This window comes from Condylura cristata, unplaced genomic scaffold (genome assembly GCF_000260355.1).
Source record: "Condylura cristata isolate star-nosed mole 26May11 unplaced genomic scaffold, ConCri1.0 scaffold00023, whole genome shotgun sequence".
NCBI lineage: Eukaryota > Metazoa > Chordata > Mammalia > Eulipotyphla > Talpidae > Condylura > Condylura cristata.
In genome coordinates, this window is record NW_004567124.1 from 32,353,614 (window position 1) to 32,378,932 (window position 25,319).

General features: G+C 44.0%; 1 protein-coding gene across 1 annotated transcript in view; it reads left to right on the forward strand.

The window, feature by feature from the left end:
• Positions 1-25,319, forward strand: part of RYR3 (ryanodine receptor 3) — a 358,818-nt gene that overhangs the window by 315,269 nt on the left and 18,230 nt on the right. The window contains exons 74-91 of the mRNA XM_004687571.2: positions 322-434; positions 3,120-3,216; positions 4,797-4,903; positions 5,823-5,874; positions 6,720-6,776; positions 7,661-7,760; positions 7,912-7,991; positions 10,013-10,089; positions 12,761-12,834; positions 13,105-13,122; positions 14,065-14,145; positions 14,606-14,694; positions 15,972-16,100; positions 19,062-19,166; positions 20,875-20,956; positions 21,615-22,948; positions 23,325-23,383; positions 24,047-24,218. Coding sequence (XP_004687628.1) covers positions 322-434; positions 3,120-3,216; positions 4,797-4,903; positions 5,823-5,874; positions 6,720-6,776; positions 7,661-7,760; positions 7,912-7,991; positions 10,013-10,089; positions 12,761-12,834; positions 13,105-13,122; positions 14,065-14,145; positions 14,606-14,694; positions 15,972-16,100; positions 19,062-19,166; positions 20,875-20,956; positions 21,615-22,948; positions 23,325-23,383; positions 24,047-24,218 — 2,826 coding nt within the window. The remainder of the gene's footprint in view (positions 1-321; positions 435-3,119; positions 3,217-4,796; positions 4,904-5,822; positions 5,875-6,719; positions 6,777-7,660; positions 7,761-7,911; positions 7,992-10,012; positions 10,090-12,760; positions 12,835-13,104; positions 13,123-14,064; positions 14,146-14,605; positions 14,695-15,971; positions 16,101-19,061; positions 19,167-20,874; positions 20,957-21,614; positions 22,949-23,324; positions 23,384-24,046; positions 24,219-25,319) is intronic.

Below are 25,319 nucleotides of genomic sequence, written 5' to 3' on the forward strand. Positions count from 1 at the left end.
TCTATAGATGTCTGTTAGACCCATGTTGTCCAGGTCCTTGTTGAGAGCTTTAGTGTCTTTGCTTATTTTTTGTCTTGTTGATCTGTCCATTGTTGAGAGTGGCATGTTGAAGTCTCCTACCATGTATGTATTTTCTCTGATACACATTTTCATAGATAAAAGTAGTTTCCTGATATATATTGGTGCTCCTTCATTTGATGTTGAACAAAGTGAATTCTTTTACCATTTGCTTACTATGGTTGAAAGGCTCTTTAAGGATTAAAATAGTTGGGCTGCAGATGAATCTCATCTGCTCCACCTGCCTATGTTATTTTTTCTCAGGTAGAACAGCCTTTGAGGTCCAAGAAGGCAGTTTGGCACAAACTGTTATCAAAGCAACGCAAACGGGCTGTAGTGGCCTGTTTCAGGATGGCCCCTCTTTACAACCTTCCCAGGCAAGTATTCTGTCATCTTCCTCTGGCATTAGAACCCATGGTGGGAACTCACGTATCATCCCACAACTGTGTTTTCGTCTGGACTTGACACTCATAAAGCCATTACAATCTGCACATAGTACAATGACCTCCTAAGCAAGCAAGGTAAGCATAAAAACTGAAACAGATATGATTCCCTAGTGCATCATGCCTGCCCTAGCTCATCATTCTACATCATAAAGTCAGCCCAGTAAGTATATGCAAGCACTTGGTTTCACTGAGGAATGCTTTGTGAGGATGTAAAGACACTGAGCAAGAAGAACTATTGTTTAATAAATCTTCTGCCCCAAGTCCCAGAAGCAGATAAAAGAGAATTATTTTTATACTCAAACACTTGGATGACATCAAAATTATTGTTTCATCTGCAGGCATGGCAGTTTACCTTTAGAATCTTTAATTGAGTGTATTTGTCTTCAAAGTAAAGAAAGGGCACTAGCTAAAGATGTCCCAAGAGGCCTATCATGACCATGATGCCTTTATCTGTGTATTTAGTCTTTACTCTGAGTCAAAAACAGATGTAGACTTTCCTGGAATGTATGTGAACATACATGCTGTGTCAACACAGGACAGAATATCAGTGCAGATGGGCAGTGCTGCCCACTGGGATGGCCCCAGTGTCATGGGTTATCTGGCAACATTCCCAACCTAGGCTGAGTGCACAATCAGTGAGGACAGTAGGGAGCCCGTTGAGCCATAAGAAAAAACTGGTGATTGAATATCGCCCTCAGCTTCATCAACTTTTAAATCAGCAAGTACATCCTCATCTGATCATGAAAAATAAATTGACAAGTGTATGCTGAATCCCATGTAAATAGCCTTGTTTTTTTTTTTTTTTAAATATCAAGAAGACTATTCCTATGCTTGACATTTGCCTTCACAAATTTTACATTGCCCAGCACTTGTCCAGAGGATCCTGTAACCCTGAGCTCCCAGGTCAACTGTGAGCCTTCCTAGCCAGGGTCAGTGTAGATGGAGAACCAAGGTCTGATGGGAAAATCAGTGTCCTTGGAAGGGGACAAGGTACCACAAAATCAGGTGGATTTAATGAATAAAAAGCTAAAAAATTAAATAAGCAGTTGTGAATATCAGGACTGCTTAAATCCTGGGAAAAAATAAAATGTATAGTCAGTAGAAAAAGAAGGTTTTTTGTCTGTTTCCTAGAAGTGGTAAAATATCATAAGGCATTCACTTTCCCCTCTGAACATTGGCCTCTGAAAGGGCTCAGCCCTATGCTCATGTCTCCAGGGCCAGCCAGGCAGAAATTCCATTGCTCAAACAACATTTTTTTCCTAAGTCCAATAAAAATGTTACTATTGGTCTTTCACATTTTGGTTGTTTCCTCAGCCACTCTACTCCTGAATGACTAAGTGTAAGTCCAGGAACCCACTATGCCTTTGGTGAGACATGTCCACTCACACCCCTAACCTGGTTGGTGCAGGGGGCTGCCCTAGCTCTCTTGCTTGTCGGAGAGGGTCAGAAGTAGGTTTCACAGCAACAGCAAAAAACAAGAAGCCAAATCACTCCTCTGATCCCTCTTGTGATGCTCTATACTGCATGGAGCCTTCCATACTACAGGGCAAAAGGATTTATTTTGTTACGTGGAAACTGTTTCTCTGATGTTAGTTTTTAAAAGAAAACCTGTATGCTTTTCTCCAGACACACAATTAACAATTTCTTCCTGAGCACCTTTCAACTGGTTTGGCTGGAAAAGGTTAATGAAAAAACTCAGTATGACAGGCTTATTCCCATTTTAATGGTAATGTAACCTGTGGAGAGACTGCTCATTCTCTGCACACTCCTCCTTTCTTAACCATGGATTGACATTACCATAAAAACCACAAATTTGTACAATTTGTTTTAAATAACTCTGATTGGTCAGGTTTTGAAGAACACGGGCAGGGCTGTGTTCTAGTGGAGACCTTGACCAGACCTGCTGACCCAGGTCTAAAGCCTGCAATTTCTCTTTTCTTCTCTTCCTCACTGCTGTCCTCACATTTGGGAATCAACTGCTGTTCAGTTAATATTCCAAGAAGTCACTCCTGCTGTAGGGAATCAGTAGCTCACCCCAGTTGCTCAGTGTTCCCAGGAACCAGAGCCACAGCTAGAGTCCATGAGGCCACAGCAGTCACACTACTGAGTGCAGCATACCTGAGCCTTGCCTTCCTTCCTGAAAGCTGGAGCTCCTGGCGGTGTGGCTCCCTGTCAGTAAGTCAGGATTTGCTCTTTCCAGAACATCTGAAACTAAACCAGTCACCATCAGTCTGATTTTTACTGAATCGCCTGGACAGTGATTGGCCAAAAGGAATAAACAAATCACCATATGAAGCCAATACTTGAGCACTGTTCTGTGACCTGACAGGTTGTTTCTTATTAGGGGGGAAATGTGATGAAGACCCTGTGAAACCAGGGTGGGATCACAGATACCTCCAGTTCTTGAATGAACCAGAGGTTCATCAATCCAGTCCATTCTTCCAGACTCGGGAACCTCCTTGTCTAAAGATCCCAGTTTCTTTGGTGTGTTAGTGGCTATCCTGACCAATCAGAGATGAGAATTGTACAAATGTCTGTGCTACTTACTAATCACCCAAACTAAAATGAAGTGTCCCATGGATCCCTCTTGACCTCACTCTCACCCCTTCTGCTCAGGCACCGCTCTATTAACCTCTTCCTCCATGGCTATCAGAGATTTTGGATAGAAACAGAGGAGTATTCCTTTGAAGAGAAACTAGTACAGGATTTGGCTGTAAGTACTGACTCAGCTGGGATCAGCTCTGGGTGTGAGTGAATTTGATTTTTGTCTTTGTGTGTGCATTGTAACCGTCAGACATTCACAAAGAATAATCAGATGTATAAATTTGAAAGGACTAACTGCATAAATGATCAAGGGAAGTCCCTGCTCATATTAAGAAAAGCCAGAGGATGAATTTCATTTGGAGATGCTAATACTATTATCACCCTCATCCTCATCATTATTAACCACTAATATTTCTTGGGATGCACAGCCATGCCGTGGGAAGCTCATGCTATGCTAAGATTTGAGCACTGTGGGTTGCAGGAGGCAACCCCACCCCAGCGAAGGCCCTTTATGGTCAGTGTCTCTGCTTTTGGGGAAGGTGCTTCTAGATCCCCTTCCTGCATCTCACATTTCTGTATCTGACACTTCAGAAAATGATAACAATGATGATAATCCCCTGTATCTAATAGAATTCATGCTCTAAAACAATTTTCAGCAGCATGCAAGGGGGAAGTCCTTAGGATAGAAGCACCACGAGCCTCATCCCAGCTCAGAAAGAAAATGTGCCCCCCACCACGTGTGGCCGGCCTGTGTTGTACCTTCCTCTCATTTCTTTTTCTTTGCCCCTTACTCTGTCCACATTAGTCTTCTTGTGTGTTACTCATATTCATGGTTTCCCACATCTCTTTCTGTCTTTCCCAGCTCCTGCTGCTTCCCCCTCACACCACGCCCTTTTTAATCCTTCTCTCTTCCTTCCACCTGTCCATACGCCCTTTGTTCTTCTCATATATTCCATGAGAAAGAGAAAGTCCCAGCTAGAATCTGTGAGGCCATACACAAGGGACAGAGGGCAGCCCTCCCTGGGTCCTGATTCAGGTCAGCTTGGTGGAAGTGTCCTTTCTCCTCTCCGCCTCACCCCACTGCACAAAGGCCTGTGTGGTTCTCGTCATATTCTTTACTGAATACGATCCACCGTGCTGGCTCTGTCCCTGCTAGAAGGTTCGTTTTTCCCTCTGGCTTGGTGGGAAGAAAAACTGCAAAGCGTACAGCTTCAGAGTGGTGTCTGGAACAACATAGGATCAAGAGTGAGGTTAGGAAAGAAACATTTGGCTGGATTGACTCTAGAAAAACACCAGACCCAAGTGGCTCCAGTATTTTGTAAACCCTTGCTCTACGCCTATTTTCCATTCCTGCTCTCCAAGTGTAATTGTAGATGTTGGCCAGGAGACCGAGTCTCTCACGTGACTCCCCGGTGTCCCTCCTGAACTCGGGTGCCCAGAGCTTGCATGAGAACTGCTGATGGGCATCCAGAGCACCTCCCCTGCTGTAGCTGGGCTTTTGCTTTTGCCTTTGCTTTTGTTTTTAACCTAAAACTGGAAGGTTTCTTGGAATGGCTAAAATACATTCATATCCTAAGCGTTGCATCCTTAGGGCTTCTATCTTGAAATAAATCTATGACATAGTAGTTTCTCTTTGAACTTTCAGCCTAGTGCCCCTCACCCCTGTGCTTCATGCTTTCCCTTCTCTCTACTTGCATGGTGTGGTCTGTGCTGAATTCATGCCTAAAACCTCTCTGTTGGTCTGTGTAGAAATCTCGCAAGGTGGAAGAGGAGGAGGAGGAGGAAACAGAAAAGCAGCCAGATCCACTTCATCAAATCATCCTCCATTTCAGCCGCAATGCTCTCACGGAGAGGAGGTCAGCGCCTGACAGCACCCACTTTTCCTTTCTCCCCTACCCTGGGCACAGTGGTGTCTACCCCAGACCTTCCTCTCACCTCAAGGGTGGTTCATGGGAGGCAGGTGCCAGATTTGAGCAGCCTTCCTGTGGCCATATTATTGACTGTCAAGAATGGCCTCCTAGGTGGCCTACATGTTAAGTTTTAACACTATCACAGCTATGGCCTGAGTTCCATCCCCAGCCAGGGAGCAGACCCACATGGTGCAGCAGACCTCTCCTGACCTGCCTGCTGCTCCCCTCAACAGTGCATTGCAGTCAGCCTGTTCTGTTCCCCACTCTATCACTGGTGAATCCTCTCACCCCCTGCATCTCTGGCCTACACCCCAGTTCTTGTATGCAAAAACAAATAATTAAATAATATTTCAAAATAAAACAACTACATAAGCCACAGCCCTCTCATCTAACTTTTTTTTTAAAGATTTATTTATTTGTGCATACAGAACTGGGGTACAGACCAGAGGCTCAGGGGCAGCGAGAGGCTTCACCAGAGACAGAGTGGGGAGCAAAACAGGCAGATCAAGGAAGTACACTGCTGAGGGGAGCAGCGGGCGGGTCAGGAGAGGTCTGCCGCGCCATGTGGTCACCTCTGGGGCAGGCGGGAATTGAACTCATGCAGAAGTGGCTTTAGCTTCTCAGTGCAGTGCTTTAACCCGCTGTGCCACCAGGGAGGGCCCACCTCTCATCTAACTTTAACCCCTGAACTCCATGTCAAATCTATACGTATGTAGATTTTCCAAGTGGTTTCTAAGAATTTTAATGTTGAGGATATTTTTTAACTGGGTCATTAGTATGTAGAATTTAAGGTGTATGTGACTCTTGGTTTCTTTTGTTAGATATAAAAAGCAGTCTGCTAAAAAATATCCTCCATTCTTTCCAGCAAACTGGAAGACGACCCTCTGTATACCTCCTATTCCAGCATGATGGCCAAGGTACATGTGGGTTTTCTGTCCACTGTTTGGGTCACTGGCATCCCTAGACCTCCAGGACCTGTCCCAGGCTGGGGCGCAGTCATGACCTGATTTGAGGCCTCACACAATTCATACGCTAGGGTGTGGGGTGTCAGCAAGCTGCTTTGCCGTTCTCCAAAGGGGGCTGAGTGGAGTAGTTAGGCACACGAAGCAGTTCTACACTCGCTGAATGGAACTTAGGATACAGACTACCTTTGAGTTTTTGAAACTCAGAACACACCTAACAGTTCAGGCACTTCTATAAGTGAAGGAAGACCTGTACTTTTAAAAGCAGGGTCAGAAACTAAAAGCAAGAGTCTAGTGTTTTGGAAGAGACAGTGTAACCATTCCTTTGGAATGCTGAGTGGATACAGAACTGTTCCGCAAATGGAAAACACTGTGTCAGGCCAGAAGGGGCTGTGCTGGGGGGAGGGGAAAACCTGGGGGTCATGATGGGAAGCAGGCACTTGGGTTCACATCCTGTGTGCCTCTAGTCTTCTCGCCACGCCTCTGGGTCTTCATTAGAAACGAACAACTCTCTGCCCTCCTGTCCCTCCATCTACGCTGGAACAGAACTAGATAGAAGGAGTTCAGGTCTGTGGTTAAGCCCACTGAGTGAGTGAATGAGCTTGGTGTTTCCATTTCTCATCTCTGAATCCCTTGATGACTGTAAAGGTGACACTTAGAGAAGAATGTTTCCCTGCAGTGTTCCAAATGTTCTTGGTTTTGCAGAGTGCGATTTCCCTTGCACAGTAGAGCACAGAGTTGTGTTTATTAGACTCACTGTTAATTCAACTGTCTTCTTTTCCCTTCCTTGCCAATTCCAGAGTTGCCAGGGTGGGGAGGACGAAGAAGTGGAGGAAGACAAGGAGAAAACATTTGAAGTAAGTTTTTGCAAAGACTAAAGTGAAGCCTCCAAGACAATAGGTGGGGCCTGAAGAGGTGACGTGGCTCAGCCAGCACAGGTAGCTGGTGGCAAATGCACAGGTCTGCCCCAAGTGAGCACACCCACTGTCTGTGGTCCCTGTCTGTCTGTCTGTCAGCATAACAAAAGGGAGCAGGCAGCCAGTCAGTCAGTCAGCAGAGCACCCTACTAAATATGCTCGCCTGGGAAGTTTTCCATTTCGACTCAAATGTGGTATAGCCAAGGCCATACAAGTAAATTCAAATGTCCAAAAAAGGCGAATTCAGAGCACAATGACACCAGGATGGCTTTTGTACCACTATTCTACAACATAACTAATAGTGATTTTTGAAGTACTGCAGAGCCCTGAAACTCCCAGGATTCAGCTATATTAGCGTTTACTCTTTTGGAAAAGCAAATGAGATATTATCCTTCTGGAAAGCCTTGACAGGCTAGTGTTTCCTCTCCAGCAGTGTCTGTGTAGTGTGTCCTGAGAGTCTAGAGACAGGGCTGGCCCGTCCATGAGACAGGTACACTCCAGTGGGCCCTGCAGGCTCCATGTAACAAAGCCTCAGGAACAAACCTTTTAATCCGGAGTCACTTCCTATAATTGCAGTGTCAAAGATGAATGAACTGTGTTTGCTGTCAGTAGAAAATGTGGGAAATTCATTCAAAGATGAGTGAATTTGTGGACAGCTCGTTTTGGAAAGCTGGGTGATACCTGGCAATAAACTGCAGGGGGATGCTTTATCTTAAAATGTGTGCCTTCCTTAGGCAATTTCAGACTCTGTCAGTTCATCTCAAAACAGTACATTCCCTCGTGGTAAGCAATCTTTCCCTGTATTTTCATGTGTTTGTTTCCAGGAAAAAGAAATGGAAAAGCAGAAAACCCTCTATCAGCAAGCTCGGCTCCATGAGCGCGGAGCAGCAGAGATGGTCCTGCAGATGATCAGCGCCAGCAAAGGTGATTTCCATGGTTTCTGGATGGGCCCCGTGACAAGCACAAAGATGGCCTGTTGTGACATGAGGGCGTTAGTAACGAGTCCTGAGAAAGTTCAGTGGGTGTGATCTAACTTCTGTTGCCTTGGTAATTCAACGAGTCTTCACTGTGGCAGGTGAAATGAACCCCATGGTGGTTGAGACTCTGAAGCTGGGGATCGCCATTCTGAATGGGGGCAATGCCGGCGTACAACAGGTAATGGGGACTGGAGGGAAGCAGCCAGACTTCCAGGGTATTCCTCTTGCACAGCTGACATGCTTTAGGGAGGAAGTGAAGTGTTGGTTCCACTCCAGAGGGGGCCTTTGAGAATCACCTTAGCTGGCATTTGTCCTTAGTGGCCAATTATAGCTAAGTAGCTGGAAACACAGATAAAACCAGGGCTGCTATTCCACAGATAAGTGTGTACCTAGCAAAGAGGGTTTACCCAGTTTGAACAAAAATCATTTCCAAGGAGGAGGGTGTCCAATAGAATGGGATGGAGGATTACAGGTCCTTGGATGATGGGGGTGGAGTAGTGATCTACATCTGAATAGCTATGAACCTATATCCGAAATCATAGTAAACCAACAAGACCTCAATAAAAAAAAAATACAATTTGAAAAAGAAAACACCTTCTTTTTCATAATTACATAACTTTCTTCAGAAATGTAATACAATTGCACTGCACAATTTATAATAGGGAAGCTATGGAAACACCCCAAAATGCCCCAAAGAGATGACTTGATCAAGAAGATGTGGTATATTTACATGGTAGAATATTACTCAGCAATCAAAAAGGATAAACTTATGCCCTTCAAAGCAACATGGATGGAGCTGGAGGAGGTTATGCTCAGTGAAATAAGCCAGAAAGAATATATATATACACACACACACATACATATATATATTGAATGGTCTCACTTATAGGAGGAATGTAGAAATAAATAAAGAATCTGGGGGTAAGGGAAAGGTGGCTATAGTAAAGTAAAAAATCAAAATCATCAGGCAACTACAGATTAGAGACATTCTGTTGGGGAGGAGGGTGAAGGATCAGGACAGGAGTGGGAAGAGCACAAGGGACTATGTTTATAGTGCACAGGTGAGTTGGTGGTGGAAATTTCTCAAGGAAATCATACATGGTACAAAAATGAAGGATGATGTAATAAAAATAATTTTGAAAATAAGAAAGAAACGTGGTATATGGGAAATTTCCTAAGCCTTGGGTTTTTATTTCAGCCTTTTCACTGTGAGACAGGGGCCTGATCAGTTAAGTGGGTTTATAACCCCAGATACCTGTTGGTTTGTTCATTCATCAACTTTAACATTTGCTGAGTATGCACTAGGCCAGGCTCTGTTCTAGGGATGGGAGGTGCGGGGAAGGGGATAGTAGTGATGAAGTGCAGGTGAACACCTCTGCTTTCATGCAGTTTTTTGGAATAAGCATCTATGAGAAACACAAAGCAGCACTCTACAGAGTACCTGCACACGGTATTCATTCAACAGTCTGAACAGAAACTGGCTGTAGAAAACAGGAATGTACAGGGCTCCCTCCCAAGTACTTTGAGCTCCAGCTGAAAACATCTATGTGCACAGGAAAGTGATATTTGAAAAGCTCTTGGCCTCTTGGCCTTCATGAGGGTTCTGCCCCACGGCCTTTGAGTATCTCCAGATTCATCCTACCATATTACCTAGCGTTATCCCAAACAAATAACTCATTAAAAACTAAACTTTTCTAAGATATCCCTGATTGTTCTCTTCCATCATCACCACATGAGTTGTCTTTATTATAGGACTATTTTTTTTAATAAACAATATGTTTATTATGTCATACATTTCCTGCTTTCCTAGTAGCAAAGAACAAAGCGCATAAAGCCTCCTTGCTGAAGTAACACGAAACACCCCAACTGGGCTCTTTACGGCTCTTTACTAGCTATGACCATCAAAGCTTTACTAGCTGTGAATATCAAAGATTTGCTGTAGTGTCCGAGCACTACATTTCTTGATGAAATAAAATGTCTACCCTAAGAGAGTATGGTTCCATAAATAAAGGATGAGCTAAGGCACCTGGGAGGTTGAAATCCACAGGTGGTTCCTAGGTCTACTCAGGGTGATAACCCACTGGCTGGCTCCAGCTCAGCAATCCTGCCTCGCTGGGACTAGCCACTCCTAGCTTACAGGGGACAGCAGACATCTCACATGTTTTTTGACTGTATCCCTTTATGATATGTCCCTTGCAGAAAATGCTAGATTACCTGAAGGAGAAAAAGGACGCTGGATTCTTTCAAAGCCTTTCTGGTCTTATGCAGTCTTGCAGGTAAATACAGAAAAATCAACCATAGCATTTACACACACACACAGAGTTCACTATTCAGGAGTGGGGATGAGGGGTGGAAAGGATCACAAAATAAACTGGATTACTATGGAATTATTTCAAGAGGAGTTACCTACTTCAGAAAGCTAAGAGGGTGGCTGTCATTTCTCAGCCTTCAGGATTACATTCAAATAGTACTCAAAGGGGAAAACAGTCCCCTTTACGCGCGTGTGCACACACGCACATCCACACACCCTGTTTATGTTTGTCACCCTTACCTCCCTTTTTTGTTTTGTTGTTTTCCTCGAAGCTGAGTGTGCACATGAAATATGCTCCTGAGTCATGCACATATGCTCATAAAGTCAAAGCAGGATTGGAAAAGGAAGAATATCCCGCTGTGACTCCAAACTGTGTTTTCTTTGGACCCTTCAGACACATTTAACCTTAACACTCTTTATCCTTCACAGTTCTTTGAGCCTAAATAAGTATCTGGTGGTTACATACTTTGACAGAGGTACCTCTGGACTAGAGAGCACCTTGACATAACCTAAAAAAACTAAGCATCAATCTTTCAGTTGATATTACCAAATCATGCAAGCCACCCCACATTTCTGAACCTGAAAGACGAACCACTTGTAACCAAAAATCACGAGGTTACCATACCTGCTCATTTCAGAAACCTGTCAACAATCTTTCTAAGAAAAACATCAAGCTATGTTTGAAAATTGAAATGTGTTTTGAGTAGTTTGTAACTCATTCATGAAGAAGTCAAAGGGGTAGTCATTTAGCTCACTTCCCTCATTACTATTCTTTTTTTTTTTTTCCTCGTTACTATTCTTAAAAGTAGAACTTTAGGGTTTCCATTTTAATACTCGGAAGCTGGACAGTCTTTTGGTTGTAGGCTTCATTTTGCTGACCTCCTTTGATCAGGTTTGTTGAGTTGTAGGGAACCTTTTTGATCTGTGATACAATCCCTGGTTCTCGGCCCCAGCCCTCATGCTCATTGTCAGCCCATTCACTTATTACTTCTCTCAGAAAAAGAACTTGTAATGTTTGCTAGACCAGTTCAGTTCCATATTGCTCATGAAATTTTCAAACTTCTAAGAATTCTCTTAGTAGTCTGTAATTTTAATATTGCTAAATTCACTTTTAAAGATAGCTTGGAGGGCTGGTAACATACCCTTAGAGGCCAACAGTGTTCCAACAGAAATTTTGAGATGTTTTAATGGATTTTTGCTTATTACAAATATAACATCTGTAGTTAATCAGAGAAATTAAAGTCTTTGAAATAGGTATTGGGGATGGAGTGAGGGTCACATTTTCTGTTGCACAGATTGTCTTCTGAATCAGAATTCCTGCTTCAAAGCAGCTATGTCCAAATGTCCTGTTTCTATATCATCCTCCTTCAACAGCAAAGCTAAAGTGAAGGATGATTCTGTTATTGAGCAGGCTTTTGTACAATGGAATCTGAGAAAAACCAAGATGGCAATTGGAATTTTCAGTGCTTTCTCTTTAAAAGTCATCTAAACTAAAGAATGTATGTGACTCCCTAAAAGATGGAGACAAGAGGGAGAAAGCAGGGTGGGGCAGGAAATGGCTGCCATACTTTCCCCCAATGACTCCAAAAAGGTAATCAGATAATTGCCTAGGGGTAAAAGGCGGTTAAGGTTTACACTGTCATAAATAGACTCAGTCATTTGCTGCCTTAAGACTATGGGGATGGCACAAGGGTGAATTGGTGGTGGGAAGTCCATGGGGATTAAAAACGAGATTAAAAAAAATGCACAAAATGAAGAATGATGGAAAAATAAAAAATAATATACATATATATATAAAGAAAAAAACAGACAAATAAATAATCTACATAAAACAAACATTCGACAAAGATTTAATCTTGTGAGTTCTTGTATTCTTAGTTCCATGAAACCTTTCAAATTAGGGAAGGCATTAGATTTTGAGAGAATTTGAATGAACCCCACTTGGAAATAATATGACCTGCCAGTTATCAAGCTTTATCATTATCAAGCTTTGTGGACATACTAGGGGTTTCTGGCTAAGTAGGATTTGGAAGTGGCAATGACAAGGAAGGTTAGGGGAACTGCAGATAAAATTGAAGTTCAGCTAGGTTCAGGAATTTTATCCTCATAAAATGTCTCTAGAAAAATTAATCTCAGCTATTAACAGCTCCTGAATGATGCAAGAATCCTAGTAGACATGGTCCTTCAGAATCCCAAAGTTTGTAGCTTTCTATGTGCAATCACCCTAAGCGCTAAAATCCATAATTCCTATGAGTCTCAAAGTAGAAAATGGTGGGAGAGAAACATTCATGCAGTTAAAAGTCAACTTTCTCTTGAGAAATCTTAGAAAACAAGGTATTCCTTCTTTATTTAGGATATTTGACTCTTTATTCAGAAGAGAGGACTCAAATTGGACAGTGACAGTCACCGTAAGTGTTGGTGACATCTCTGCATTCCTGTGACAGGTCATGGGCTCTTGGCTCCATGTACAATGCTTGGCGCAACCCGGGGAACCACCAGGCTCAGCCACACTGTACATGTTCCATTTGTGACATACAAAGACAAGATATTCCTAGTCCGTGGCTGTATTGATGTGAGAAAAATCCACTCCCCATTGCATGTAGCCCTGAACTCGATTTTCTTTCATCTGTTCCAAGTGTCCTTGACCTGAATGCATTTGAGAGACAGAATAAAGCCGAAGGCCTGGGGATGGTTACTGAAGAAGGAACACGTAAGTAACTAATACCTATGAAGGCCACTTTCTTCCTGATGAAAATATTAACTATTTCAAGTTAGAGCGCCTGCTCATGGCTTATTAATCTGCAAGAGCTTGTTCCATTTGAGCAAAATCTTCCCATCATTAGTTTTGGTAGAGTGAGATGTATTTATGGAGCTGGTTTCAACTAGAGAATTTGTGGTGTTTATGACTTTCTTAAATTGTATTTCTTCTGTTTTTTATTTTTCTTTTTTCTTTTCCTTTTTTTTTTTTTTTTATCACCAGTCATTGTTCGTGAGCGTGGTAAGTTTGAGTCTTGGCCTGAGTTGTCTGCCATATGTGTGAATCCTAAGGGATCTCATTTAATTGCTCAAAACCAACTTATTTTAGGCCTGGTGGTTGCATGTCAAGTTTAACTCAACAATGGGTGCTTAATTAAAGAAGTGTCCTCCATTGATAAAGCATGGGTCAGACTGTGAATTCATCATGGGGGCGGCCCTCCCTGGTGGTGCAGTGGGTTAAAGTGCAGCACCGCAAGCGAGTTGTAGACACTTAAGTGTGAATTTGATCCCCCACCAGGGAGGTGACCCACCTGGCGCGGCAGACCTCTCCTGTACCTCCCGCTGTTCCCCTCAGCAGTATACTTCCTCAATCTGCCTGATCTGCTCCCTACTCTGTCTCTGGTGAATCCTCTTACTGCCTCTGCACCTCTGGCCTGCACCCCAATTCTGTATGCATAAATAAATAAATCTTTAAAAACAAATGCATAGGGGCCCTCCCTAGTGGCACAGCAGGTTAAAGCACAGCACTGAGAAGCTAAAGCCACTTCAGCATGAGTTCGATCCCCACCCTGGAGGTGACCCACATGGCACGGCAGACCTCTCCTGACCCGCCTGCTGCTCCCCTCAGCAGTGTACTTCATTGATCTGCCTGTTCTGCTCCCCACTCTGTCTCTGGTGAATCCTCTCACCTCCCCTGCACCTCTGGCCTGTACCCCAGTTCTGTATGCATAAATAAATAAATCTTTGGGGGGGAAAATGCATCATGGGGCTGAAGATTTCAGCTTTGTCGGCCACTGTGTGCTGCAGGCTGAGCTCCATTTGTTTCAGATGTGTCACCTTCCATCCAGTTCCCTTTCCAAGCTGGCCTAACCAAAGATCTCTGAGCACTTTTGCCGTCATTTGCATTGGGAGGTGTTTTATGTTGAAAAGCAAAATAAGCACTCACCAGCCTTCTGTTTTCAAGGTGAAAAAGTACTCCAGAATGACGAGTTTACCCGCGATCTCTTTCGATTCCTACAGTTACTTTGTGAAGGACATAACAGCGGTAAGTGGAACAAATTGATTTGTTCAGAGAAAACAACATTCAGGTGCACAATTATGGTCCCTTTCAGGATGTCACATTTAATACAACCAGTTGCTGACTCAAAGACAACAGTTAATCCATTTTCAAGAAGAAACCCCTCCCACATAGAATGACCTTGAAGTTCTTGGTTAATGTTACTCAGTGCCACTCAGGCTAAACTGCTTCCAGCATCTTCAGATGGAGAATCTAAACCCAACATATTCAATCAGGTCTCTCGGGGCTCTTTCCGTCCAGTGTCTGTGTCATCAGGATGGGAGGGCTGAGGGAAGAATTCTGTCTGACAGAACCTGCCCTGACCCAAGCCTCATGGTGCCCTTGGAAGCCTCTTCACATAAATTGTCTCTTTGGCATTTACCTGAGAGGGCATGTCCAGCTCCTGGGTGTGACAAGGGTGGGCTCTGACCCAGTCTGGTGTTCTTAGACTTTCAGAACTTCCTGCGGACTCAGATGGGCAACACCACCACCGTGAATGTCATCATCAGCACTGTGGACTACCTCCTACGTCTGCAGGTGAGTAGGGGGCCAGGCCCCAGGCACATCGCACTGGTACTACCAAGAGCCAAAGTCGGTTGAACAGGATCCACCCACACGCCCATATGGCAGGCGCTCTGGCAACGTGTATGTGTGCACACTGACGTGAGGACAAATAACTAAAAGATGTGTTTGAAGACTGAAGTGGGGGGAGAGATTAAATAACCAGATCCTCTGTTACAATATGCTAGTGGAGTTTTGCTAGTGAAAATCCAGCCACAATGGCTTGTAGTATAAAACAACCTGTGAATGACAACATCATTTTTTCATTGGAAAAAAGAGGTACTGAAAAGGGTGACAGTAAGTTTTCCAATTCTTAGTGAGAGAAGCCACTTGGTTTAGTTGTTTGAGGAAAATCCCGGTAACATCAAGAAAATCTATATAAATATTTTTCCAAAGGATTCTTTTTTTTTTTTTTTTAAGATTTATTTATTCTTACAGAACTGGGATACAGGCCAGAGGTGTGGTGGGTGAGAGGATTCCCCAGACACAGACTAGGGAACAGAACAGGCAGATGTATACTGAAATACTGCTGAGGGGAGCAGCGGGTGGGTCAGGAGAGATCTACCACGCCATGTGGGTCAGCTACCTGATGGGGGATAGAACTCATACTTGCAGTGGCTTCAGAGAGCTCACAATGCAGTGCTTTAACCCATTGCGCCACCAGGGAGAGCCCAGGATTCTCTCTCTCTTTTTTAGTTAAATGTTTTCTTACCTCACTGTTCATTTTTCTAGTGTTAACTTTCTTCCCTTAGGTAGAGACCCCATCATTCTACCACTTAAAAAATAATTATTTTTGCTGAATCCTTAGCTAGGCTCTGCCAAATGCCAGCTTGTGATATGGAGTGACTGATTTAACTCCCCGTGCCCCAGTTTCTCCTGTGTGAGGGCTATGCCTGTCACGTAGGTGGTAGTAGACAGACAGGTTTGATATATGGAATGTGCTCAGAATGTGCTGCTCTTCTGGCAACTATTTAAATGATAATTTCTGTTACCTTTAATATGCACTTTTCATTGTACATAAAATGTCCTATACCATAGTCACCCAGCTGAACATCATCCTCTCTACTCTCTGTTCTTTCCTGCAATGAGTTATCTGTACTTAAGTTATGCTTGGGATCAGACATCCCTGTGCTTCCTCAGAGTCCCCGGCTCCTGTCATAAAGACATCGGATTCTCTGTGCTCTTCCCAAACATGGGTTGTACTTCAGTGTCTGAAGTCTGAGAAATACTAAACTCTACCTGTTTGCTCTTAGGAATCAATCAGTGATTTCTACTGGTATTATTCAGGGAAGGACATCATTGATGAATCTGGACAGCATAATTTTTCCAAAGCCCTGGCAGTCACCAAGCAGATTTTCAATTCTCTTACAGAATACATCCAGGTACGTGCTGTGGACTGCATGCTTGAAGACAGAGAACACTTTTGATATTCCCATATTCTCTATTCCTGACAGAATACTTGAGTGCACATATGGACTGTGCATTTAGCACCAAAACTAATATTTCTTAAAAGATTTTTTTGTGTATAGAAGAACTGGGTGTAGGCCAGAGGTATGGGGGAGAAGATCCTGCAGAGACAGAGCAGGGAGCAGAACAGGCAGATTTATTGAAATACACTGCAGAGGGGAGCAGCGGGCAAGACAGGAGAGGTCTGCTGTGCCATGTGGGTCACCTCCCTGACTGGGCATTGAACTCAGGCCATAGTGGTGAAAGTGCTGAGACTTAACCCCTAGGCCACCAGGGAGGCCTATTTCTTATTTATAAATAAATAATTTATAGGCAATAGTCTATAGTCTGTGAGTAGCTATAGTTAGTGACCTGTTCAAGATGTCATATTTTATTTGCATTTATCTGGTTACATTTTGCTTTCACTTATAGACTAATAACTAAGGAAAAGAAAAATTCCTTACTCGTTTTTAAAATCTTGGTGGCACATCATAGGTGTTCAATAAGCTTAGAAAGTAGAATGGAAAGTGATTGACCGAGTGAAGGAATAAATGATGCTATCTTAAGTCCTAAGATTAAAAAGAGAGTTCACAAGATCGTACTAATTCTTAGGAACTAACTATGGAAAAGTTAACTTCAGAAATACATGCACAATGCACAACAGTGGTGGTCAAATCTCCAAGTGAATTTCAGGTTAAATGCCTAGGTCTTGGGTCTTACATTGTTCATAATATCCTATGTTCACGCCCTGCAGTGGTTAAACTACTGTGAAAAGAAGTAGAGGATGTAGTGAGACACAACTTGCTATAAAACCAGTAGCCATATTGTTCTTTTTTTAAATTAATTTACAGTTATGTTATACCATTGTTCATTTTCGTACAGTGTTTGCTTTCTCCTCTCAGATGTGGTCCCCATAAAAGTGCACCATTATCGAAGTCCCTGTGCTCTTCCCTCCCCTGATTTCATCCCTCTTCTTCCTTCAACCCTGCAGAATGTCTCTGATTTATAGTTGCCTGTTAATTTTGTTTACTTTTTTTCCTGATGCCTCATTTTGTTTTGCTATATTCCTCTTATAAGTGAAACCATCTGATAGTTTTCTTTTTCCTTCTGGCTTATTTCACTGAGCACGGTCCCTTCCAGCTCCATCCATATTGCTACAAATGGCATGAGTTTATCTTTTTTGATTGCTGGATAGTATTCCACTGTATGTATGTACCACATCTTCTTGATCCAGTCATCTAAAATGCAAAGTGATCCAACTACTATGGAGAGCTGTATGGAGGTTCCTCAAAATACTAACAATAGAGCTACCATATGACCCTGCACTTCCACTCCTAGGAATCTAAAGAACACAGAAACTTTAATTCAAACATTAACGCACCCCTATGTTTACTGCAGTACTATTTACAGTTGTGGTAAGATACAGAAACAACCCATTGTTGTTGTTTTTTTTTTTTAAAGATTTATTTATTTATTCATACAGAACTGGGGTACAGGCCAGAGATGTGGAGGGTGAGAGGATTCACCAGAAACAGAGTGGGGAGCAGAACAGGCTGACTGACGAAGAACACTGCTGAGGGGAGCAGCGGGCGGGTCAGGAGAGGTCTGCCACACCATGTGGTCACCTCCGGGGCAGGTGGGGATTGAACTCATGCGGAAGCGGCTTTAACTTCTTAGTGTTGTGCTTTAACCCGCTGCGCCACCAGGGAGGGCCCCCATTGTTGTTTTTTGAAGAGCCATATGATCATGTAACTGGCGCCTTCAGATCACACTTGCTTATTAAAATAAGCATAAAATTAATGCTTTTAATTTGAAAAGAAGAAATCAAGTCTTGTCATGCAAAGATTTTAAAACATGGATAAATGTAGGAGAAGGTGACTGATCTGGAGAAATCCTACAAAGGTCACTGAACCAATATGACAAACATCTGATCAGCTTTCTGCAAAACACACCTTAATTTTCAGAATTTACTGCGGAGCACTTGCAGCAAAAGCAAGCCGAAGCTTATTTTTGGTGAAACTGAATTTGTTTCAACAACAGATTTTTTTTTCTGAAAAGAACTTAGTGGTTTCTAGGGATCAGACAGCAGGCACGAGTTTTTCCTCCTCAACTCTTCCAAGGTAATTCTCCTCAAGCTTTTTCTAGTTAAGATATCTATTTAAGATCGTATCAGAATTCTTTTTGGAAATTTCTTATTGAAGAATGGTTTGGTGTTTGATTACAGGGAGGAAAACATGAAAGCTATATGGAAGAGTTAAAGATAAATGTTAATTCAATAGTGATCTTAAAAAATTGGAAAAAGCAATTAACATAGAAAATGCAAACTGGCAATTGTCATTCCTCTATGTTTGATTTCCAGAAAAGAAGGCTGGTATTAAACCTAAAGTTCAGGTTAACAATAAGAACATAATTAACAAAAAAGAAAAAATCCTAACTCAACACTAGCAATTCATTCCGACTTTTTCACTTAAGATGGCCGTGTGGCAACAGCACTCAATGTGCGCGCAGCTCTTCCTGGAGACACTAGGGCCTGGTCTTCAGCTTGTGCTCCATGGAACTTTGGTTTGCCTCAGGTCCTCTCTCAGACCAGGGTGTGGGTGAGAATGGGCTGGTGTGCCCTTTAGTCCTGCTTCAACCAGAGCACTTCATGATTTGAAAAAATGTTTTTCAGTGCAAGGTTTTATTGGCAGAATGCATGAGGCCAAAAGCAAATCTTGGAAAATCAGCAGAATGAAATCCCCGGTGGTTTTTCCTAGACATTGGGTTCTAAGATTGGAGATGGGCAAACTAATATCCTAGGAAAATACGTGACTTTTGGAAGAAGCTGCCTGCTTCTATGAGCAGGTTTCAGACCCCTTATGGTGTGGACGTGAATAAGGGTGGCCTCCTCTCCACAGGGCCCTTGCGTTGGAAACCAGCAGAGCTTGGCTCACAGCAGGCTGTGGGACGCGGTGGTCGGCTTCCTCCACGTCTTTGCTAACATGCAGATGAAACTCTCTCAGGTACTGTGGCCCGTTCCCCAACGTGTCGTTGGTGTGAAATGCTCAGTCCGTCCCCACTCTGGTATCCCCATTATGGATGTGACTGTTTGATCAAGTGACTGGAAAAGTTGTGAGGATGAAGTCTCATTTTACAACAGAGGACCTACATAGGGGGCAGAACTGAATGGCTCCAGGGGTCCCAGAAAGGCTTTTGCATGGATGCAGCTTCCTCCCTTGTGTCCCACCAACCTACCCTTTTCATAACTGCCTCAACACTCGCTTGTGGTGGTGGTGATCTGTCTTGCTTCCTTGTCACTGTTTCGTCAGTTTCGAGACACTGTCTACAGCCCTGATGTGTGCTATGTCTGCATGTCTGTAACCCACACGTCCCCTTTCTCACACCTTTGCTTCCTCCCTCTCCCCGACTCTGCCTTTCCTTCTCACTCCCCATCTCTCTGGCAAGATGAATCAGAATCGCTCAGAGCGTTTATTACGAACAAATAAATGTAGCGTATGGTAGCCGATTGCCTCTCTCCATGGCAACGCATGGGGGAGAACTTGAGGATGTGTTTCAGACTGATGCGAGTCACATTTGCAGTACTCATTTAAATAACGTGTATCTAAAATTTTCAAGGCTGTCACATCTGCCTCCTCTCTTCTGGAATGTGCTATTAAACCTTTTCATTTTTCCCCTTTTGACTCTGGCCTAATGGGAGAGAGAGCTGCTAATCTGGCAGGAACATGTCCACTCTGTCAGCCCAGCCGGGCCGCGTGGCGCAGAGGCCCCAGAGACCGGAGCCTTGCCCACTGCCTCCTCACTGGTGACTTCAGGAAGTCACTCCTCCTTTCTGGTTTTGACTTTCTTCATCTATAAAACACTGGAAGTTAGAAAAGATGATCTCTGAGGTCTCTTCCAGCTCTAATATTCTACACTGCTATGAAATTTTGTGTACAGCTCTGACATGAGCTAAAGGTGGGGAAACCCCCTCTGAAATTTGAAGGGCTACACAGAGAATTACATTTGTGAGAGAGTGCAAAGCATGGCCCGCAATGCATTTTTTTTTTTTTTTACTTGCACCCTCATATTGCCCACCTTGTATCTTCCAAGGGTTGTTTCCCTTCTTGGATGTAGGTACAAAGCACAGAGCTCATTTGGCAGTGCCCTGTCTGCAATGCCAAAACTGAAACCAAACAGACTAGTTATCAAAACCATCCAGAGGAAATAGCCTCTGTTGTGTAACATTTTAAGGGACCAGTGGCACCCAGATCACCACCAACTAGAACCAGGAGAACCTAGATTAATCCAGAAAGAAAGGAGAACCCGCTCGGTGATTATAACCTGGACAACTCCGTTGGCTTGCTATAGTATTCCCCAGAAGCTCACTGGTGATTCTCCAGTATAAAGCAGGACAACATAAACTGCTCAAGATACCCAGCAGCTCTGTGGTGGATTGGGTTGTTCAGTAGCTTTGGACAACAGCCGGTGCTGTCTGCCACATTGCTCCAATAAAAGAAAACTGTGAAGGAGCCTATGGATGAGTCTGCTGCAGGGAGCCTCCCACGCCACCAGCAGTGGGTGAGACACCCGCATTCCCAGTGAGAAGGGGGCGCATTCTGGAGACTGATGCAGCCTTCGCCTGACCCTTCCAGAGCAGGCTCTTCTTGCTCACTGCCCTGTACTTTGCTGAGGTGTCAGATAGCTCAGGGGTATCTCCTGTTTCTGTTCTAGGATTCCAGTCAGATCGAGCTGCTGAAGGAACTCTTGGATCTCCTTCAGGACATGGTGGTGATGCTTCTGTCCCTCCTGGAAGGTTGGGCTGTTTGGTATAACTAGGCATTCACACAACTGTAATTGGTCCCAGCACTAACCATACTAATCATGCAGGTTATCCTTCTGGCAGGTCATTGATGCCATGTGACATGGTTAGAAAACCAAATTTTTAGAGTCAAAAAAATGGGGCACATGGTCTGATGGACAAAGCCTGAAACCAACTCATTTTATCGCAATAGGAAAGCCAGAATGAACTGGGGAAAACCTCTAAGCTTTGCTCTTCCCTATCCTCTCCCTCTCCCCATTGCTTTTCAATACATCTGGCTGCCAGTGTGTATGCCAGCCATCTAGTTGGGCATCCTCTAGGTCTAAGGGGATAAGAGGGGCACCACTTATCCCTATGTGTCCCCAAGAATCTGATGATGAAACCACTTCCCAGGCCCCAGGCCAGATCAAGGGCACTGGTGTGGCCAATCTCCTCCTTCCCTTTGTTTCTTTCCCCCTTGGCTCCTAGTGGTGTAGTCTTTATGGCTTGCTGCTCCCTCCTACCCATTTCCAAATCATCATGGTCAGGAGAAAAAAAAAAAAAAGCTGACTGATTTGGCATATAGGTCTTCTAAAAATAACTACCTGACCAGTTACATGATGGCTTGGGTTTATTTATTATATTTGTATGTCTTTTTGAACCTGCCTCACAGGAAATGTGGTAAATGGAACTATTGGCAAGCAGATGGTTGACACACTGGTAGAGTCATCTACCAATGTAGAAATGATCTTGAAATTCTTTGACATGTTCTTGAAACTTAAAGACTTAACCAGCTCAGACGCCTTCAAAGAATATGACCCAGATGGCAAAGGAATTATCTCCAAAAAAGAATTCCAGAAGGCCATGGAAGGGCAAAAACAGTACATTCAGTCAGAGATTGATTTTCTCCTCTCGTGTGCAGAAGCTGATGAGAATGACATGTTTAATTACATTGATTTTGTAGACCGGTTCCATGAGCCAGCCAAGGACATAGGGTTTAATGTGGCAGTGTTGTTGACAAATCTCTCTGAACATATGCCGAACGATTCTCGCCTAAAGTGTCTGTTGGACCCAGCAGAAAGCGTGCTTAATTACTTTGAACCATACCTAGGACGCATTGAGATCATGGGTGGGGCCAAGAAAATCGAACGTGTTTATTTTGAGATCAGTGAATCCAGCCGAACTCAATGGGAGAAGCCCCAGGTGAAGGAATCTAAGAGACAGTTCATCTTTGATGTTGTCAATGAAGGTGGAGAGCAAGAAAAGATGGAACTGTTTGTGAACTTCTGTGAGGACACCATCTTTGAAATGCAGCTAGCATCTCAGATCTCTGAATCTGATGCAGCTGACAGGCCAGAAGAGAAGGAGGAGGAGGAAGATGAAGATTCTTCTTACACATTAGAAATTGAGGGTGAAGAGGAGGAAGATACATCTTTTGAGCCGGTCTCTGCATTTGCCATGGCCTGTGTCTCCATGAAGAGAAATGTTGCCAACTTTCTGAAGAAGGCAACCCTGAAGAATCTCAGGAAGCAGTACAGGAAGGTGAAAAAGATGTCTGTGAAGGAGCTGGTGAAGGTGTTCTTCTCTTTCTTCTGGATGTTGTTTGTGGGGCTGTTCCAGTTATTCTTCACCATCTTGGGAGGAATCTTTCAGGTCCTCTGGAGCACAGTATTTGGAGGGGGCCTGGTAGAAGGGGCAAAGAACATCAGGGTGACCAAGATCCTGGGTGACATGCCTGACCCAACCCAATTTGGTATCCATGAGGATGCAACAGAGGCTGAGAGGGCAGAAGTGACTGAGCCAGGTGCCACAACAGAACTAGTCCACTTCATAAAGGGTGAGAAGGGAGATACGGATATTATGAAAGATCTCTTTGGATACCACTCAAAGAGGGAAGGTGGCTCAAAACACGGGCCAGAAGTGGGTTTGGGTGACCTCTCAGAGATTATTGGCAAAGACGAACCCCCGACACTAGAGAGCACGGTACGGAAGAAAAGGAAAGCGCAGGTAAGCATAGTTTACTGCTGTCTCTCTTTCACCCTTGAAAAAGACTCGCCACTGTATCCCACAGTCTGTGCTGACATCAGTTCTCTAGGACTCAAGAGTGGACTAGACCCCAGCTCTTCTGTGAGTTCCTTGATCCTGTAATTCCAATTCTGCCGCGTCTGGGGAGGCAGAGACTTAGAGGGTTGTCTCAGGGCCTAATTGCCAAGTGGTCTCCAGTGTACACTGTGGGGTTCAAACACGATGGTCTGTGACCCTCCTCTTGCTTTGAGACCTTCATTAGAAGGCTAGTTATGGAGCAGATTCATTCAGTGAACTGACACAGCCCCATGAGCTCATTTATCCAGGGAACCCTGACTGACTGTTAACTTTTGTCTAGGCAGCAGAGATGAAAGCAGCACATGAAGCTGAAGGAAGAGTGGAGCCTGAGAAGGCAGAGTAAGTTCCCAGTAACATCAGCTCCTCTCATCGCCATGGTGGCTAATTCTTGGTAGCATTACTATCCTATGTAAAGAGGAAAACCTGGTTTCTGTTACAAAAAAAAAAAAAAAAAAGATGCTGGCAACACCCAGATACAATTTTGTTATTTATTTTTTACCTTTGTTATACAATAAGCACATTCTGATAATCTTGTGCACCCAAACTGTAGGTCAGTTTTACCACTTGGCTATGTCAATAATCAAAGACCCACACTCAGCAACTCTGTATGATGAGGATAATTAATGAGTATCTACAGTATACCAAGCCCCGTGCTACTCTTTTATATCTCATTTAGTTCCTCTGACAGGCTTACAAGAATAGGTACTATAGCTGAGTCCCACAAAAGCTTAGAACATAAAGCTCAACTTTTCTAAAGAGGAAAAATGTTACTAAGCCTATTTTCAGAAGACTACAAATTTGCACACTGACATACAGCTCTGAGTGACTCATTAGAGATCACACCCCTTATTAAACACAAAGCTGACATAAGGCAGGGTGGGGTGCTAACTACCTGGGGTTCCCATCTCCCACCCCGGATTTCACTCAGCCTGGATTTCCTTTTAATTTAGTCGGCCACTACCCCTCCGCCTGCCCATGCTTAGTCGGTCTCTGTTTCTGTAGCCCGGAAGATGGAGAGAAGGAGGATAGAGCCAAAGAGGAAGAGCAAAACGAGTCCCTGTGGACAGACACAACAAAAAAGAAGAAGCGACGGCATGGTCAGAAAATTGAGAAGCCTGAAGCTTTCATGGCCCATTTCTTTAAAAGACTGGAAATCTATCAGACCAAGTTACTGGTAAGTGCTCCGGTCCCCCACCCTGAGTGCAGGCCTCGGCCCGGCAGCCCTCAGAGAGGCCCTGAGTGGCTCACCATTTGGCTATTTGTGCTTCCTCCTCTTTCTCATTTCTCTTCTCTCCTCTTTTTGTTTATCTTTCTGTTCCTTTCATGTTGGAGGAAATAAAAGGTAAAAGTCAAAGCAGTCCTACTCCTCTGCCTAGGCCCCTGTCCTATACTCTGTCCAGAAAAACAGGAGTCACTCTTTCTAGCTGGTTCTTTATATGCATGATATGGAGACTTAACACAACATGGCCTCAAAGCTCAGAAGCAGTTTGATCATTTGGAGCACAGGAAGCATATTCCTTTATTAGCTGAGATTCCCACATTACAATGCTGGGGCTGTTCTGTTGCACAGGCACTCAGCTCTCAGCACAGCTCGTAACGTTCTCATGCTGACAAATTGCCCACTGAGGGCCAGTTGCCAATGGCCAGTTCCCTACCTGCCCCAGCTCTGCGATGAGAGAGGGAGAGAGAGAGAGAGCTTTTCCCAAGTAGCTGCCACTGTACTCCAGTCCTCAAGTGCTGACTTTTCCAGGGAGGGTCAGAATGAAAATGGGCACCTCCTGAGTGGGGAGCAGAGGTCCTGGGCCCACAGCCAGCTGCATCCAGGGTCAGTGGTGGGCCCAGATCACTCAGCTTCCAGACAGACAGCCTACTTCAATGGAGTGCACAGTGTGCGCGCGCGCACACACACACAGATGCACACATGCACGCACACACACAGACATGCAGAGATGTGCATGTGCACACACACACAGTCATGCACAGACAAGCACGCACATAGACATGCACAAACATAGATATGCACACAAGCACACACACACGTGCAGACACACACAGACAAGTCTGCACAGACATGCAGACACACAGAAACGCACACACAGACAGGCACACAGACATGCAGACACACATACAGATATGCACACACAGAAATGCAGACACGTGTGTGCACAGACAAGCATGCACCGACACACAAACACACGCACAGACAAGCTCACACAGAGACATGCAGACACACACACAGACACGCACACAGGTACACACACACAGCGACATGAAC